The sequence below is a fragment of the Pteropus medius genome, unplaced genomic scaffold (genome assembly GCF_902729225.1).
Source record: "Pteropus medius unplaced genomic scaffold, Ma_sr-lr_union100, whole genome shotgun sequence".
In the NCBI taxonomy this organism is placed as follows: domain Eukaryota; kingdom Metazoa; phylum Chordata; class Mammalia; order Chiroptera; family Pteropodidae; genus Pteropus; species Pteropus medius.
In genome coordinates, this window is record NW_024343733.1 from 4,311,400 (window position 1) to 4,327,230 (window position 15,831).

At 37.2% G+C, this 15,831-nt stretch overlaps 1 protein-coding gene and 1 long non-coding RNA gene across 7 annotated transcripts in view; one reads left to right on the forward strand and one right to left on the reverse strand.

Annotated features, from left to right (window-relative positions):
* The window catches only part of TAOK3 (TAO kinase 3), a 142,550-nt gene that overhangs the window by 13,065 nt on the left and 113,654 nt on the right, over positions 1 to 15,831 (reverse strand). For all 6 annotated transcript variants that reach the window (XM_039868269.1, XM_039868265.1, XM_039868264.1 and 3 more), the window contains 3 exons: positions 8,101 to 8,337; positions 7,024 to 7,152; positions 3,345 to 3,548 (listed from right to left, as the gene is read on the reverse strand). In XM_039868269.1, the coding sequence (XP_039724203.1) occupies positions 3,345 to 3,548; positions 7,024 to 7,152; positions 8,101 to 8,286 (519 nt within the window). In that variant the 5' untranslated portion in view covers positions 8,287 to 8,337. The remainder of the gene's footprint in view (positions 1 to 3,344; positions 3,549 to 7,023; positions 7,153 to 8,100; positions 8,338 to 15,831) is intronic.
* LOC120606769 (uncharacterized) lies at positions 4,683 to 10,024 on the forward strand. Its single transcript, XR_005653984.1, has 2 exons — positions 4,683 to 5,020; positions 9,801 to 10,024. It is a non-coding gene; the product is annotated as an uncharacterized LOC120606769 (long non-coding RNA).

A 15,831-nucleotide genomic window follows, 5' to 3' on the forward strand; every position in this document is an offset into this window, starting at 1 on the left:
AGCTCCCTTTCCACAGTTCACATCACAGACTGTGAGCGTCTTGCTAAGCTGAGTATGAGCTCAGTATTGAAATGTAGGTACTTTTCAAACACCGTGGCCCCTAAGCACTTCATCAGACTTTATGTGAATCTGCCTCCTGTGTCAGACGTGGATCCAGGGTGTGTCCCCCTAATAAACCCTTCCCAACTGTGACCCAACCATTCTAATTAAGTTTCAAAAGAAGTACAGTTGACTTCTGTGAAAGCAGCTGATCTCACTCAAGTCAAAATTTTTGTACTCATGCCCACTGAGGTTGAGTAAGAACTAGAATTCAAACTTTTAACTGGAGATGTTGTTAGCCTAAGACATTTAATGCTTTCTTAGTTTCAGTTCTTACTTTCATAACTGCCTAGAAAATAGTGAGCATCTGTGTGCAGTGATGAGAACGGAAGAGGTTCGACTTAGTCTAGGTTGATCTTTTAAAATGTTTTCAGTAATTAAAAGGATTGCTAATACTCAGTTTTGGCAAAGATACAAGAAAAGAGGGTACTCTTTGTTGGTGGGAGCATATAAACCCTTTTAGAGGGCAATTTGGCAATATCTGTTAAAAATTTAGATGTATCCATTCTGACCCAGAAATTTCACTTATGAAAATATATCCTACAAAATGCTTGCATTTGCCTAAAAAGATCTATGTACAAAGATGTTTCCTGTAGTATTGTTAGTAATATTGTAAAACTTCAACAAAATATCCACTAAGAAGTACTAAATAATATAGCCATGCCCACCACCACCAATACTATTAATATTTAAAAAGAATGAGGCAGAGTCAAATGTTCTAGATAGTAAATGAAAAAAAAAGTTACAAAACTGTGTAGTGGGAGTCTGTTTTTTCTTTTTTTTCTTTTTTTGTAGGTTCAGTATCCATTTCCCCTTCCTCTGTTAAGCAGCTCCTCTTTTTGCTTGGGGGTGGGAGGAACTACTCCACCCTATCTGGAATTAGAGATTAAGGGAGTGAGCACATTACTCAATCAAGTTCTCTCTCTCCTAGGAATTTGAATCTTAAGCAGCAACCAAACAAAAATTAAACGTGGTTGGAGGCGATACGTTCAAATGGTGGTGCTTGAGCAATGTCCATTAGCTCTTGCTCTCTAGATCAAGGAAGTTGCTTTTCTAACTTGCTTCTTCATCTTTTCCAGTGTGATTCTTCAGCTTTGTCACCTTCCCCATATCCTTCCAATAAATTCCTTTCTGGCTAAGTCAGCCAGAGTTTGGTTTTGTTGCTTGCAAATCAAATAAACCTGCTGATACTAATGTAATCTTATTTTTGTAAAGTTAAAGTTATCTATAATATATATTAAACTATATGGATGTATCCATATGTACATAAAAAAATCTGGAAATTACATGCCAAATTAATGGTGACAGTCTCAGGGTAGAGACTGGGTGGGATGGAAATATCAAGAACTTTCACTACTCTGTATTTTTCTATATTTGCTTCTTTGGTGTCCGATTAATGTTATAAAAAAAACACTTTGAACATTTTCACGAAGTTCTGGAATAAGACTAAACAAAAGAAAATCTAGACTCGTAGTGCTATTCTTTGCTCAAATGGTTAGAACCTGATACTAATGAAGTCACAAATATAGTTTCTATCATTTGAGGGGAATAATTGTCTACTACAGCTTTTATGGGCACTAACTGCCCCTTAGCCTCAGACACCTTCCCAATATGTGCTATTAGAATAATAATAATTGCCAGATGAAAAGAATCCCAAATATGTTATTTTCAACTGGCTACTGGACTTTTTCATTTAGACTCTTTTAACTTCTAACAAACTCAACATGTCTGGTACTGAATTAATCAATTTCTTACCAACACATCTCTCTAAGCTCTGTTTCCACGCAAATTTGCATTTCTCCAAGCATTAAACCCTAGAAATAACTTTGATTCTACTTTCATCTTTTCTCTTATATTCTATTGTATGCCAGGTCCTGTTTATAGTTCAAAATACATTTCAAATCCATCTCTCTTCGACAACTACCACCACCATCTACCATTGATCTCTTTGCTAACACAGTGTTTCTCAACTTTTTTGTTTTTTCCATTATTATCCCCATCAGGGGCCTTTTTAGACTCCTCATCCCCGACCATCTCTACTCCTGAAATGTTAACACCATGATGTACAGTTAATGTACAGTGGCCCTTAGAGGGCTATGTGTTGTTGCAATATCTAGGACCTCATCTCTCACAAGAACCCATTTTCACCCGCCTAGGGGCAATATCATCCCCACCAAGATTGATTGCACGGTCTAATCAATCTGTGTTGTCACCAAACTGGGCTGACCTCTCTAAAATAAAATTTTAGCCATAATACTCATTGCCTGGCTCAAAAATGTTCAGTAGTTTCTTCTTCTTCCAATGAGATGAGATAACACAGATAACTTCAGATAAAGACCCTGAACCTGGCCCATAATTACATGTGGTCAATAAATTTGAGTTTGCTCCACCCTTTTTTCTTGCTATTGGAATACTGCTCTCGAAAAAGTTATATCAATTCACATTCCCAGTTAAGTGTACCTGAAGTGCTTGTTTCTCTTGTGCAGGTAAACACTGTCTTGTTTTGTTTTTTTTAATCAAACTTTGGTATTTTTACCAATGTGCTAGCTCATTCGTGAGGGTTTCTCTCTCTCTGATTGTTCCAGGTCACAATGATTTCCTATGACCCTTGTATCTGCACCTGATTCACATTCTCTGTTTCTCACCTCAGTGAATAACATCATATTCTCCAGTTCCCCAAAATTTGGGAAAGCCATTTCTGACTCCTCCCTCTTCTGAAATTCTCATACCATTTGGTCCAAATTATTTTCAGTTCACTTCAGAAATGTTTCTCAAATCTAATCTCCAAAGGAGATATGGTTTCTCGGAAGCCCTGGTGTCTGTAGCACAGAGCCTGTATCACAAAGGAGGCTCTCTGTAAGTGCTAGAAGACTGAATGAATGAACTTAATTATAGAACACCACAATGCTAAATGTTTCATGTGGAATCTCAAAAACACAAGTCTTTGACAAGCAGCTGAAAGCAAAAATTCTCTACTCTACCTCTTGGGATCCTCCACTGCATGATAGCTGATACTAGGTGTTCAATAAAATTCTACTACATTTATTTGGAAAAAGTTGATTTCTTGTTCTATAAATGGGTATTCTCTGATCAGTCGTAAATCCATTCCCTGACTTTTTGTACACCTACTTTGCATTAGGCACTGTGCTAAAGCCTATAAAGGCTAAGGATACAGGAATGGACAAAACAGACGTGGTCATGATCCTCGCAAAGTTAATGACAATAGCTGGGAACATCATAAATACCTCCCGAATGTTCTGCTGCTCCACCTCGTGCCGCTTGATCATTATTTTCCGCTTGAAGAAACGACAGTTTTTGTCATAGTACAGTCTCTGCTGAGTGAGAAGGTGGGCTTCCTCTTCGGCCTGTGTGTGCTGCAAGTTCTCTTTATGCTTGGATATCCGCTCTTGCTTTTCTTTCTTGGGTGTGCTATGGTCCTCATTCATCTCCTTCAAACACATACACACAAAAGGGGGAAAAAAAAAACACATGCCGGTCTCATTAGCCAAAGGAACTATAATAGTTTATTGCAATGTTAAATTAAATTATTTGGAAGGCAAAAGAGAATGCAAGGACAAAAAGACTTGGTGTTGCACATCTCCTCAACATTTTTTTAATATCGATTAATTGAATATTAAGTGAGAGGGAGACTTGTTTCCGTGTGGCCTCTCACTCCGGCTTCTCACTCTCAGAAATTACTTGTTCACTTATTCAACTGATACACATTTACCGAGTTCTTATGTGACAGGCACTGTGTAAGATATAAGGATATAATAGTGAACAAAAGAACATGATTTTTACCCTCATGAGGCTTTACAGTCTACAATAAAAAAATTAATCAAAGAACCATAGAAATGAACTGAAAAATTACTGTGATAACTGCAATGAAGGTGAGTACTTGGTTCTACAAGGAAGTTTAATAGAAAATATTAAACCTTAGTAATAACTAAGCTGAAATTTGAAAAATTGTAGGTGTGAACCAGTCAAAAAGGAGAGGGAAGAATACTCTGGGTAGAGGGAACAGCATGTGCAAAATCTGTAGGTTGGGTTAACTGAAACACGTTATAGTCAAGGACTGAAAGGCCAGAGTGTTGTGCAGTGTCACATGAAATGAGGCTGGACAGATAGACGGGACTGGTAGAGGCCTCAGAGAACAGGACACTGACCTTTGGCATAGAAGAAGTAGATATTATATGTGTGTGCTGGGGAGGGTGTCATAATGAGATGCATTTCAAAGAGATGACTCTGGCTCCCATGTGGAGAACAGAATGAAGAAGGCAAGAGTGTGTCCATGGAGACAGCCAGGAGGCTAGTGCAATGGTCCAGGTGAGAGAAGATGGTAGCTTGGACAAAGAGGGTGATGAAAAGACCAACAGAGGCAGATAGATTTCAAAGACAGGAGGTAACACTGCAAATGTCACTCATTTGAATTTCAGGAAAAAAACATTATTCATTTGGGACCAGAGGGTAAACAAAAACTTATATTTCAAAAGCACAAAATTCATAGTTATTCCATCCCATATGGGTAAAGGAAAGAAAGCAGTGAATCAGAACAGTTAAGAAGATGTTCATTTGTAGGGAAAGTAAGATGACCCCTTTTAGAGAAAGTACAGTGTACTCTTTGTTCATATTGTTCCTATGGACAAGTTTGACCTATAATATTTGGTTAACTACTCAGTTCAAATCTCTTTTAACTGCTAACGCCTATGCTATTTAATGTTTTGTGATGCGGACATCACACATTGTTTAGATTATTTTTGTACTTAGTCAAGAAGTCCTTGTAAATCAAATTTTAACTTTCCTGTTTTAGGGGAAATATTAGAATCAACAAGAGCAAGAGCTGTTTCCAGCATGATGTGAGCGAGGATTTCAACAGAAAGGCTGGCTGACTCGTTTCTTGAGGCCTTCGCTACTCAGCTTGGTATGTACCACTGCACTGCACGCCCAAATTCAAATATGATCATAAAAATTCACTCTAAAATCAAGAATAAATTTTTTCTGGACCATCCCTCATTCTTTATTTCCCACACCTCTGTTATCTATCAAAAGTGGGGATAATGGAGATTGTTTTATCATCCCAAGGACAATACCTTCAAGTATATCAGTATCTAAATATACATGTCACTTTAAACAGTTTGACCTAAGCTTTACTTTATATGGAGTAATATTAGCTTTGCACAGAAAGGCTTATTTGAGGATATCTCAAATTGCGTTTAGGCTTGTTTTCCTTCATGAGCGTGTTGAAAGACTTATAAGTGTAGGCCTATAGTCACCTGGACTCATAAATCTGAGTACGGTGAACCAAAAATAGCCTTATGCCTAAAGGCTGAGTGGGGACTCTTGAATGCTGTTCTGCGGGAGAATTTTCTAAAGGTGGAGTTCATGCAATCTCCAATGCCGTCGTATTACAAAAGCTCAGAATGGTGGCTGCAGTCATAAAGAATGGCCTCCAGAGCAAAAGTAAACACATGGAGTTAGGAATAAGAATATATTTGCAGCTGAGAAAATTTCAAAATTTCTTATTGAAAAATCGAGGTTATCTCTGTGATCCAAAAACATCTTTCCATGATGACATAATAATTAGGCTTAAGCAAAAACTAAGAGAAAACAGAGAGAATGTGAACCTTTTTAGCTGGGCGATTTCTCTCTACAGCCTGGTTCTCTCAGCCTTACATGGTGTTAGAGAGTCTTCCCATTTAGGCAATGTGGATTAAATACAAATTTCTCAGGCCCAACAATTACCAGTGGCTCATCTGGGCAGGGCAAAAGATCCCGAGGCCCACCTCAAACCACTTGCTTTCACTTCCTAACTGAAAAAAGAACTGGAGAGGAACCTTGCTAAGTTTCATATTATTAACTTAGCATATGAGCTCAAGTGAATGATTTCATATACTAGAGCAATGTCTCATTAAATTCTATTAAATCTTAATATGCTAGTAGTCTACAAGTAAGAAATCTTAGATCTAAAGAGAAGGAAAGCCTATGGAACAGTAGGCAATTCACCTGTAAGTACAAGTGAAAGGAGAACTGAAGAAATTTGCGTGTTCATATCAAACTCGGGAGGACTCTGGAGCCACTAGTGGTTTTCAACAAACATTCAAGAATCGATCGTTCATTTATCAAATATGCACACATACCAGACATAGGGATATAGTCATGGGCACACAAAAAAATGTCATGGTCTCTGCTTAAATCGCTTACTAGCTAGTAGGGAAAGTGACATTTAAGTTAAGGTGGTAATAAACCATCCTAAATCTTATAAGGAGGAGGAGTGGGAATTAACAGCAGAACTGCGGTCAAGGAGGGATTTGGGGTGAGGATTGGGGAGAGCATCCTGGTGGAAGAAACAATATGAGCAAAGACCCTGGAGAAGGGCAGAGCTTGATATATTTGAGGAACCAAAAGGTGACCATCGTGGCAGGGGCAGCAAAGAGTTAGGGGTGGGGTAAGCAGGTAGGGGGAAAATACTGGTGTGAGGTGAGACTGTAGGGACTTCTAGTATTTTGATCTATCTTAAGAGCCATGTGAAGCCAATAAATGTTAAAATCATGAGGTGATATGACTAGATTTATAGTTTGAAAAGATCACTCTGGCTGAAGTGTGGAGAATAAAGTAGAAGTAGGCCAGAATGGTTTAAAGTTAGACCAAATGATTCCTGAAGTATGGTACCTAGACTAAACCACCAGCATTGTCTGGGAACTTGTTAGGAATGCATATTTCAAACTCCACCCCAGACCCATTGAATCAAGAAAATATAAGGGTGGGTTAGCAATCTGTTTTAATAAACATTTCAGGTGATTCTAAAGTTGAGTTTGATAATCAATGGCTTATGGACTACAAATTGATCACAATATAAGATGAATCAATTTTAAGTTCCAATAATTCTAATGGTAACTTGGTGACTATAATTATTGGTACTCTTACCTCTTTTATTTTTTCCTTACAAATCTTATACTGCTTCTTTTGACTTTCTAAGAAAGTTGTCAAATCTTTCTTCTGCTGGGCCAAGATCTGCTGCTGGAACTTCTTCTCATCTGCTGCGGCTACCTTTGCCTGATAAAAAAAAACAAATACAATCTTGGATGAGTTGTTCTTTACACAGAATTCAGCTACTCATATTCTCCAGGCAAGGAGGGAGAGAGGGGGAGGGGGATAAAGGGGGAGCAGGAGAGAGAGAGAGGGAGAGGGAGAGAGAGTGCGCTCACATGCTTAATTACTGAAACACCCCTGGCACCCTGTCCCCAGTCACTCTATCCCCAGGGAGCACATGTTTACCCCTGCTTTTCCACACTATGTAAGCCTTAAGGGTGGGAGGGGGGTGGTGGTGGCAGGGAAGGTGACAAGTTTAGCACTGCTAGTACCTGGGTAGGCAGGTCTGCTTAATTTTATTCACTATTATTAGGCCCATTTTCCTTCAGACATAAATAACTTCTCCCATCTAACACTTATCAGTAATAAAGGTGATATTTTGACTATCTGTCTGACCCTCTTGTCTGTTTTTAAAATCAGTTTAGAATCTGGATGGGGAAGAGAGATGTACCCTAGAAGATCCAAGCGATAGCTGGATTAATTACTTGCTGCCATTGGTCAGGTGCCATCCGCTGTCCAATCAGCTGTAAACAGGGATTACCACAGCTAAAAGGGACTGTGTGCAGAGCAGGTTTCCTTTGAAGAGGACTGGGTGTGGTAGGCACAGTAACAGACCTGAATTGTGGAAGTTTTTGTAGGATAGAAGCATTTTATTTCTTTTTATTTTACCCAGACCCCCCATCAAAGGACTGATGGCTTGGAATATATTTGAATAGACTAGAATGCAATATATACCTTTAGTTACTATTTTACCTTTTAATGACGATTTTAAGTAGCTCCACACCACCCCCTCTACCCAAGCAGCACTATTCCTTCATCCCCCAAAATCACACCCCTCCTGCTAACGTGATGCCACTGATGGGAGCAAGCTTGGCTTGGCTGTGGCACCGAGGCATGTGTGCACATACTGACCTCCTTTTCTATGATAGCCACTTGCTTCTTGGCCAGCTTCTCCAGCTCGATGGACGAGTTGTTGGCATGCGTCTCCACCTCCTTCTGTAGCTTGAGGCGGTGCTCGTCCATCTCAGCCTTCAGCTTGTTCTCCAGGGCGATCAGCTGCTTCTGGTGCTGGCGCCGCATCCGCTTATAACCTGACATCTGTTCCCGCAACTCGTTCTCCTGCTCATGCTCATGGATCTGCCGTGTAACCTGAATTGGGTTGGGGAACAGAACTCAGGTAACCAGGTTCACGGAAGGCAAACTTTCTGGCGATGTTAAAGAACCCTCTGGCTTCATTTTAATTTACCATTGTCAGCATTACTTTACCTACTATTTCCTGAATGCTCACTTGTATCAGGCACTGTGCTGGGTGCTCTTTCTATACTTAATTTCTAATCCTAAAAACCATCTCATTCACTTATTCATTTTATTCATTCATGAAGTGAGTGTTACCATTCCCATTTTATAGATGAAGAAATTGAGACTTGAGGGAATTAATTTATTCATTCGGCCAAAATACATTCACATATTTTTGATATATCATTATATATATGCTCAAGGTCACATAGCTGATAAGGAGTAGAGTTGGGATTCAGACATTTCTGTCTGATTCCAGAGCCATGCTTTTCCCGCTATGCCAGGGTTTCTCACCCTTGGCACTATCAAAATCAGCAGGATAATTCTCTGTTTGGAGAGGCTATCCTGTGCATTGTGGGAAGTTTAGCAGCATCCCTGACCTATCCCACTAGATGCCAGTAGCACCTCCCAAGTCAAACAATCAAAAATGTCTCCAGATATTGCCAAGTGTCCCCTGGGGGGCATAATCCCTTTGACTGAGAACCACTGCACTATATCATACTGCTTGTTTGGTAAGGATCATTTCCCAACAGTCATAGGAGTCTTAAATATCCTTTTAAAATAGTTTGAAGATTTATTTCCTATTCTTAATATGAATCAAGAGAGAGAAAGAACTTTCCCCTTTTAAATCATCTGTCCCCCTCCTCCTCCCTGCAAAAGGGATGTTAACAAATTACAATATATTTTCTTGCTCTCCCAAAGGGAAGAAAACATTTCTATGATTTTTGGATGGCTACTTTTCTCAGTCATTTTTTTTTTTAACCCATTCTCAAGTGAATAACCAACAAACTAAAGATTGTAAATGTACATTTTGATATCTCATTTCTACCTATTAAATCTTTTCTGATTTCCCAGGGCTTCCCTTCAATTTATCACCCTTCTTTATTTTCCTGTCAGATTCTCTGGTCACTTCCTTCTTATCTTTCCTATTTTAGAAAAAAAATTTTAACTGTAAAATTATAATTTTAGTTTTTTTTTTTTTTTAAACTAAGTAATTTAGTCACTCCTATCTACTATAAGCCACTTCTCCTCGACCTAAACCTCAAACAAGTTTTACTGGAAATTTTCATGCTGCTATTAATTCTCTCTACTATTTTCAGTTTATGGGTCAAAGTGTATTTTGTACAAAGAACAGTTTGTTACTCTGCTCTTTTTAGAAGGTGTCCCTGCTTATTAGCTTGAGTCCTTACTATCAGAGAGTGCTGTTCTGTAACTGGATAGTATTATCAAAGTACACCATTAAACACTGGCCGAACTTTGAAACCCTTCCAGCTTAAACTAACACTCGGTTTCATATTCATTTCTCTTTTCTAAAGGATGATCCTCTCTAAAGTATGAGGAATAAGAGTGGACAATTTTTCAAGACCAAAAAAAGGATCTCACCATCAAATAGGCACCTAACAGTCTAAAGAAAATAATCTACTTCGTCATTATGATAAATGAATTTTTAATAGACTTATTTCATGATAAAAAGTAGAAAAGAATAGTTTGAGATATATGTGTATATTTGACTTCTGCATGCTTGTGCCTTCCTGAAGTTCAACTGCAGGGAAAAACAATTCCAACCAACAGAAAGGACACCATTTAGTCCTTTCTGAACTCACTTTTTTTTCAGACAAATATGGCAGTAAAGGGTCTGTTTGAGGGTAATGAGTATGAGATATGTTTTATCTGTGTACTTATTTTTTCTTATTTTAGTATTCCTTCTTAAATCATATTCCTAAAGCTGAGGCATGGCATATTCGAAAGCTATCATGATACATTTAAAACTTGCCAGCAGAATGTTTGACTAGCTTGTAGTCAATAAAATAAAGTAGGGCCATTTCCCTAAACCAGGCTGCCTAAAGTTAAAACAAATAAGTTGTGTCAAGAACATTTTCTATCCTAATTGGTGGCTGAGTCCCTGTGAAAAGGGCAGTCCTACTGTATACCAGATCACACGAGTATGTGGCAAAAACAAATTACAAAGCTCAACACGCTATCATTGTACATCATTAAATTCCAGGAGAGACACTTTACTTTTAAGTGGCTCCCATAATTTGGATAATCGCCTCCTTAAATTTCTAACACCGACATCCATTTGTAAAACTACACTTTCCAAGTTTGAAAGTAATTGCCTTTTTACATATATATAGTGAGAGTGAGTTTTATAATCCCAAACTCAAACTAGACAGATAAATTTAAATAAAAGTATAACCAGATATTTCATTTGTGAAGTCTAACATGAAATTTATAAAAAATATGTTACCTATAATTATGTATGCCTGTATGTTTTAAGTTTAAACTTTGTGTCTTATGAACACACTATCTGTTCAATAAATCAAAAAAAATAGTTCATAATTTAATCATGCTTTATGATTTACATTGTGTTTTCACATGCGATTTATCTCTTGAATTTTTATAAAATCCGAGATTTGAACTAAGGTCCTATGGTTCTTGAATTGCCTGAGGAAATTCCTATCACCAAGGCAGAAAAGAATGAAATCTTCTGTTAAGAAATAATGGAGGGATTCGATACCCCAAACAGTCAAAGCTAGAGAGAGCTTTGAACCTAAATTACAAACTAAATAAGTCTAAAAATCAGAGAAAGTTAGGAATGTGGGGACTGTTGTTTTCACAATGGTAATCTCAAAAATGTGATCAACTAAAAATGAGCAGTTTCATCTTGCCACACCCAGAGCGTTGCTTGGAGACAAATCTCATTCTGTCCCTTGCTATATAACTGACCTTGGACAAATCACTTAACCAGTGTCTCTCAGTTTTATTCATATGTAAAGAAGAACTATGATGAGATTGCTGGTGAGATAACACTTGCCCTAGCAAGGTGTCTCACACATAGGAAATGTTCAAGATATGTTGATTTCCTTCCTTCTCCTGCCAGGCTCTTTGAGTGATATGTTTCTTTTCCCCTTCACTAAGCATTTCTGGTGCTGGGGACATAATTCAGAAGTGGATCTAAGAGAAAGAGCAAATTCAACAAAAAACTGTACTTGTATCCAGTTTGTAGATTATAAGTATGTATAATTTCTGAATCTGAATTATTAACTATTTCATATACCTGGAATAATATACAAAAAATAAAGAACCATAAAGGAAGACTGAACTTTTTTCAGAAACTTTTTATTGTCATTCTATTCTACTGGATTTAATTCTGGCAAAATTTGGCTCTAAAACATACCACTTCACCACACTAGAAGGCTAATAAGCAACTTACTGAACATGAAAGAGGAGCTTGGTGGCTGATAATGTTACCCTTTTAAGAGATCAAAGCCAACTTACAAGATTAATTATATGTAAGAATCAAAATAATGCTTATGATAAAACTGGCCGCCCTCAGCACTTAGAACAAATGAAATTTATAGCAAGTTCTTAAAAAGAATACAGTGACTCACATTTTGGCTTAGAACACCTAGGGGAAAAATGTTTTAAGTTCATACTAAAAGTAATGACTGATAACAGGCAATTCTGCCTTAAACAGAAAAACTGACATGAAGAACTTTGAAATACACACTTATAAACCCAAATTCTCATGTGATCGCAGGGCTGGAAGAGACTTCATTCATTCGTTCAACACATTTATTGACAGGCTTTGGTTATGCGCATTGGGCAAAGATATTGGGCAACGCAAATAAAAAAATGGTATCAGCAATGATCTTATAGTGTGAGATGAAGAAGCCAACAAAAAGGAAAGAGGAGACATGCAATATTTTGATAAGCATCCTCTGATACACTATCCAGGAAGAGAACACATTTTCAAGCATTTAGAAACAGAACAGTGGGGTTCATGAGAGGAGAAACTAGCATTTACTGCTGAGGTGCTAATATTTTTATGCTTGCTACCAAACTTATTCAGGTACCCAATTTCATTTTTAAAAATCCAAATGAAGACTCCATTTTTTTTTTTTATATGAGCTTTTATACTGAATGTGTAAAACCAAAGTAAAAGAATCTATATTTGCATAGGTGAAACAATAATCGTTTTCTCCTACATGCTTTCCTGGAGATTAAAAACTAAGAGTTTTATGTTCCTCTTTCTAATGTGTTTTCTAACACAAATCCACCTGTATAGTAAAACCACTGAATTCCAAAGAGAATTCCTTCATAAGACCCAAAGCTGAATTTTCTGATAGATGTGGTCTTGGTCTTCATATTTACACCTACTGTGGGAACAGCCAGTGAGCCAGGACATTACAAAATTTTAAGAAGAAATAACATTGGATGTAAATCAGCTAAAAACACTCTCATGGGTTACTAATCTAACTAAAATATTAGTATCTCCATTCACCAATGGAGATAAAATTCTAAAGACACACCTCAAAGGCCTAAGAAGTCAGATGAGTAATTCTGAAGAACTATGTAAACAACTCCTTTCTCCAGATAATGAATCAGCCCAATATGAACTTTCTTATAGAAGAAAAAGAATGGATAAAATTAAAAAGGTTCCAATGAAATGCCCTTCCTTTTCCTAATTTTTCAAAATAAGGTCAATAATCTTGCCTTTAAATGATTATAATTTAAAAATATATAATTCTAAAGTTTCCTTAGGGTTTCCTGTGGCATCAAGGTTCTAAGTCCTTGCTTTTCCTTTGTTACAAATGCAATTGTGCAGTGGATCATAAAAATCTCAGTTTTAAGGTGCCAAAATAATAAAAGCATCTAGCAGTAAAAGCATGTAGCCCATGGGCTTCATACATTTGTCAATAACCCCATTCAAAGCATAATACAGAAGGAAATGCTAAGGGGAAAAAAACCCACAGAGCTGGCTAGGCCTCTCTTAGGCTCTGCAGAAGAAGTAGGCTGATAAAACAAATTTGAGGAATCACAAATTTTTTCTTCAGTTTGCAAGTCTATTTGAAACGTACACTCATCACTTACTTATCTAGTAATTGAAAAACTCATTTCTAAATTCCTCTTTTTCTTTTGCTGTTCACTTTTGGATCACTCTGTGGCTTGTTAGCACTTCTACTACAAGATTGTAAAGAAAGAGTAAAACTAAAATAAATAAATCAATATAGTATTGCTAACAACTACGAGAAGTGAAGAGAGGTTTCAACAATGATTTGATTATTTGTTATACTGGACTTTCATTTTGCCATGATCTCTTACTTTTATGTCATTTAAGTATTTTAGTTCTTTTTCATTTGAGTTGGGATCCATGAAAAATAATAAGATTCATGATATATTTTTAAAAATTAGATACTTCTTTTTGATATTCCAATATCCTGATTTATATATTCCTATTGAAATTAGCCTTTAAAATAACATAATAGGTAGTAGTTGATAATATACATACCAATACCAATTGGTATAAATACCCATACCAATAGTTAGATTGTCCCTAAAACATATCACTTTTCTCTTCCATTATTTTTTTTCTCCCTAAAAACTACTAGATACAAATACCACTGAACTCTGATAAACTTCCATTAATCCCACCGTGATTCCAAAAGCATTACATTTGGAGAGAAGTTTCCACCAGCTAAAAACACTCTCATGGGTTACTAATCTAATATATATATAATTTATATATATATATATATACACACACACACACATATATATAAAATATATATATTATTTTGTGGCTACAGCGACAGCCTATCGGCTACTCTGTTTTAACTTAATATAGGGGGTAGGGGCCTTTTAGCAAATCAAAAGTCCATGAGAGAGACAGATGCCAGCTGTTTTCTGGATGGGCACTATGAAGCCTGTAGGATTCAGAGGGGTTCCTGAGGGCTTTGCCCAGATGCCTGAGGTGGCCTAGTAGGGAAGCTGCTTTCATTATCCACAGAGAGGAAGACTGTGATGGCTGATATGCACACAGAGTGGCTCTGGGTGAGTTCACAAATGCAAAAGTGAGATCATTCTGGCATGGCAGTAGTAATATCTTACTGGGAGGCAGGAGAGGTCATGAATATATGATGTGGGAATGAGGGTGTGGCAAATGAGAAAAGAAGAGAACCAGCCCCAGAGGGGGAAAATCCACTTGGTATAACGTCGCTTCACATGCACAACCTGCTCATGGTGCTCTGACTCTGTGGTTGTTCATCTTTTCTCCTCTCAATTCAACATGGTTACAAGTCTCACAAGAGTCAGTGATAGGTAGTAATATTCCATAAATACCATGTTTCTTTTGTCAGATATTATGGCATGAAGATATGTTTTATTTAATGTTGCATGCTTTATTTTAGACTCACAGGCATGTTTTTTAAGTGCCCAGCAATCACTAGCAAATACATAGTGGACATTTTAAGATCTCCATTACACAGTATAGCATTTTTTTAAAATGAAAAATTGCCCATTAAAGAGATTACAAGAAACTTCTATACAAAGGAACTTAAAGGTAGGCTTATTATTTATAAGCAGCCTACATTAAATTGCTCGCTTTTAGACAGTAGCAGGTATAGCAATGTGTAGGTGCTTTAACTTCCATTTTCTTTATATTTGGGTTTTTAAAGATTATAATCCATTATCAATTCCAAAGATAATCGAAGCCTTTAAAAGACTTGAGAAATAAAAGAGGAAATCAGGTTTAAAAAATAGGACAAGAAAAATAATCATTTCTGGGTCGGCCTTGGATGATGTCATCATAGGTTCTAAATGTAATAGCTAAGCAGTGTATACTAACTCTTCCTGCACATGTAACCTCTAACATCAATTTGGGCAAAACAACTCATATTTCAATAATTTTATGGCTGAGAAGCGAGATTCAGAAGCAAAAGATTAAAGAGAGTTTAGAGTGCCAAGGATGAAACGATGTGAGTGTGTGTGTGTGAGCGTGTGTGTGTGAGTGTGTGAGTGTGAGAGCGCGCACGCGCTGGGGACCAAGGGGAGGAGGCATGAAAACTAACTCTTCCAGCACACACCCCTTTTGCTACTACAAGGGCATCCAGCAATCACATTTGCAATAGTAAAAATGCTGAAGGATCCTACAGCATCTTTTCTTCCACGACCATCCCTATCCTCTCCTGCAAAGCCCTTCTTGCTTTATTGGTGCCAGGAAATTCTTCAGGGGTTAAATGGGGAAGTGCAGCCACTACCATTGTTGCAATAAATAAATGAATGAACCAGAACGGACCAGCAATCCATCCCTGGGAAGCAAGCAGCTTATTTTCTACAATTATATACAGTAGTCAGCAACCGTCTATTTTTAAAAATTGTGTTTTATCTTTTGATGTGTGTGTATACATTATAGATACACATGAGTCTATACAAAAAGAAGCATAGTGCCCTGCATACACATACATCAAATATCTTAAAAATATTTTTTAGCATTATTGTTTTAATGAAAAGATAAACAGCTTTTAAAATATTGGATATGTTAGCAACTTCATCTTAAAGGCCTTT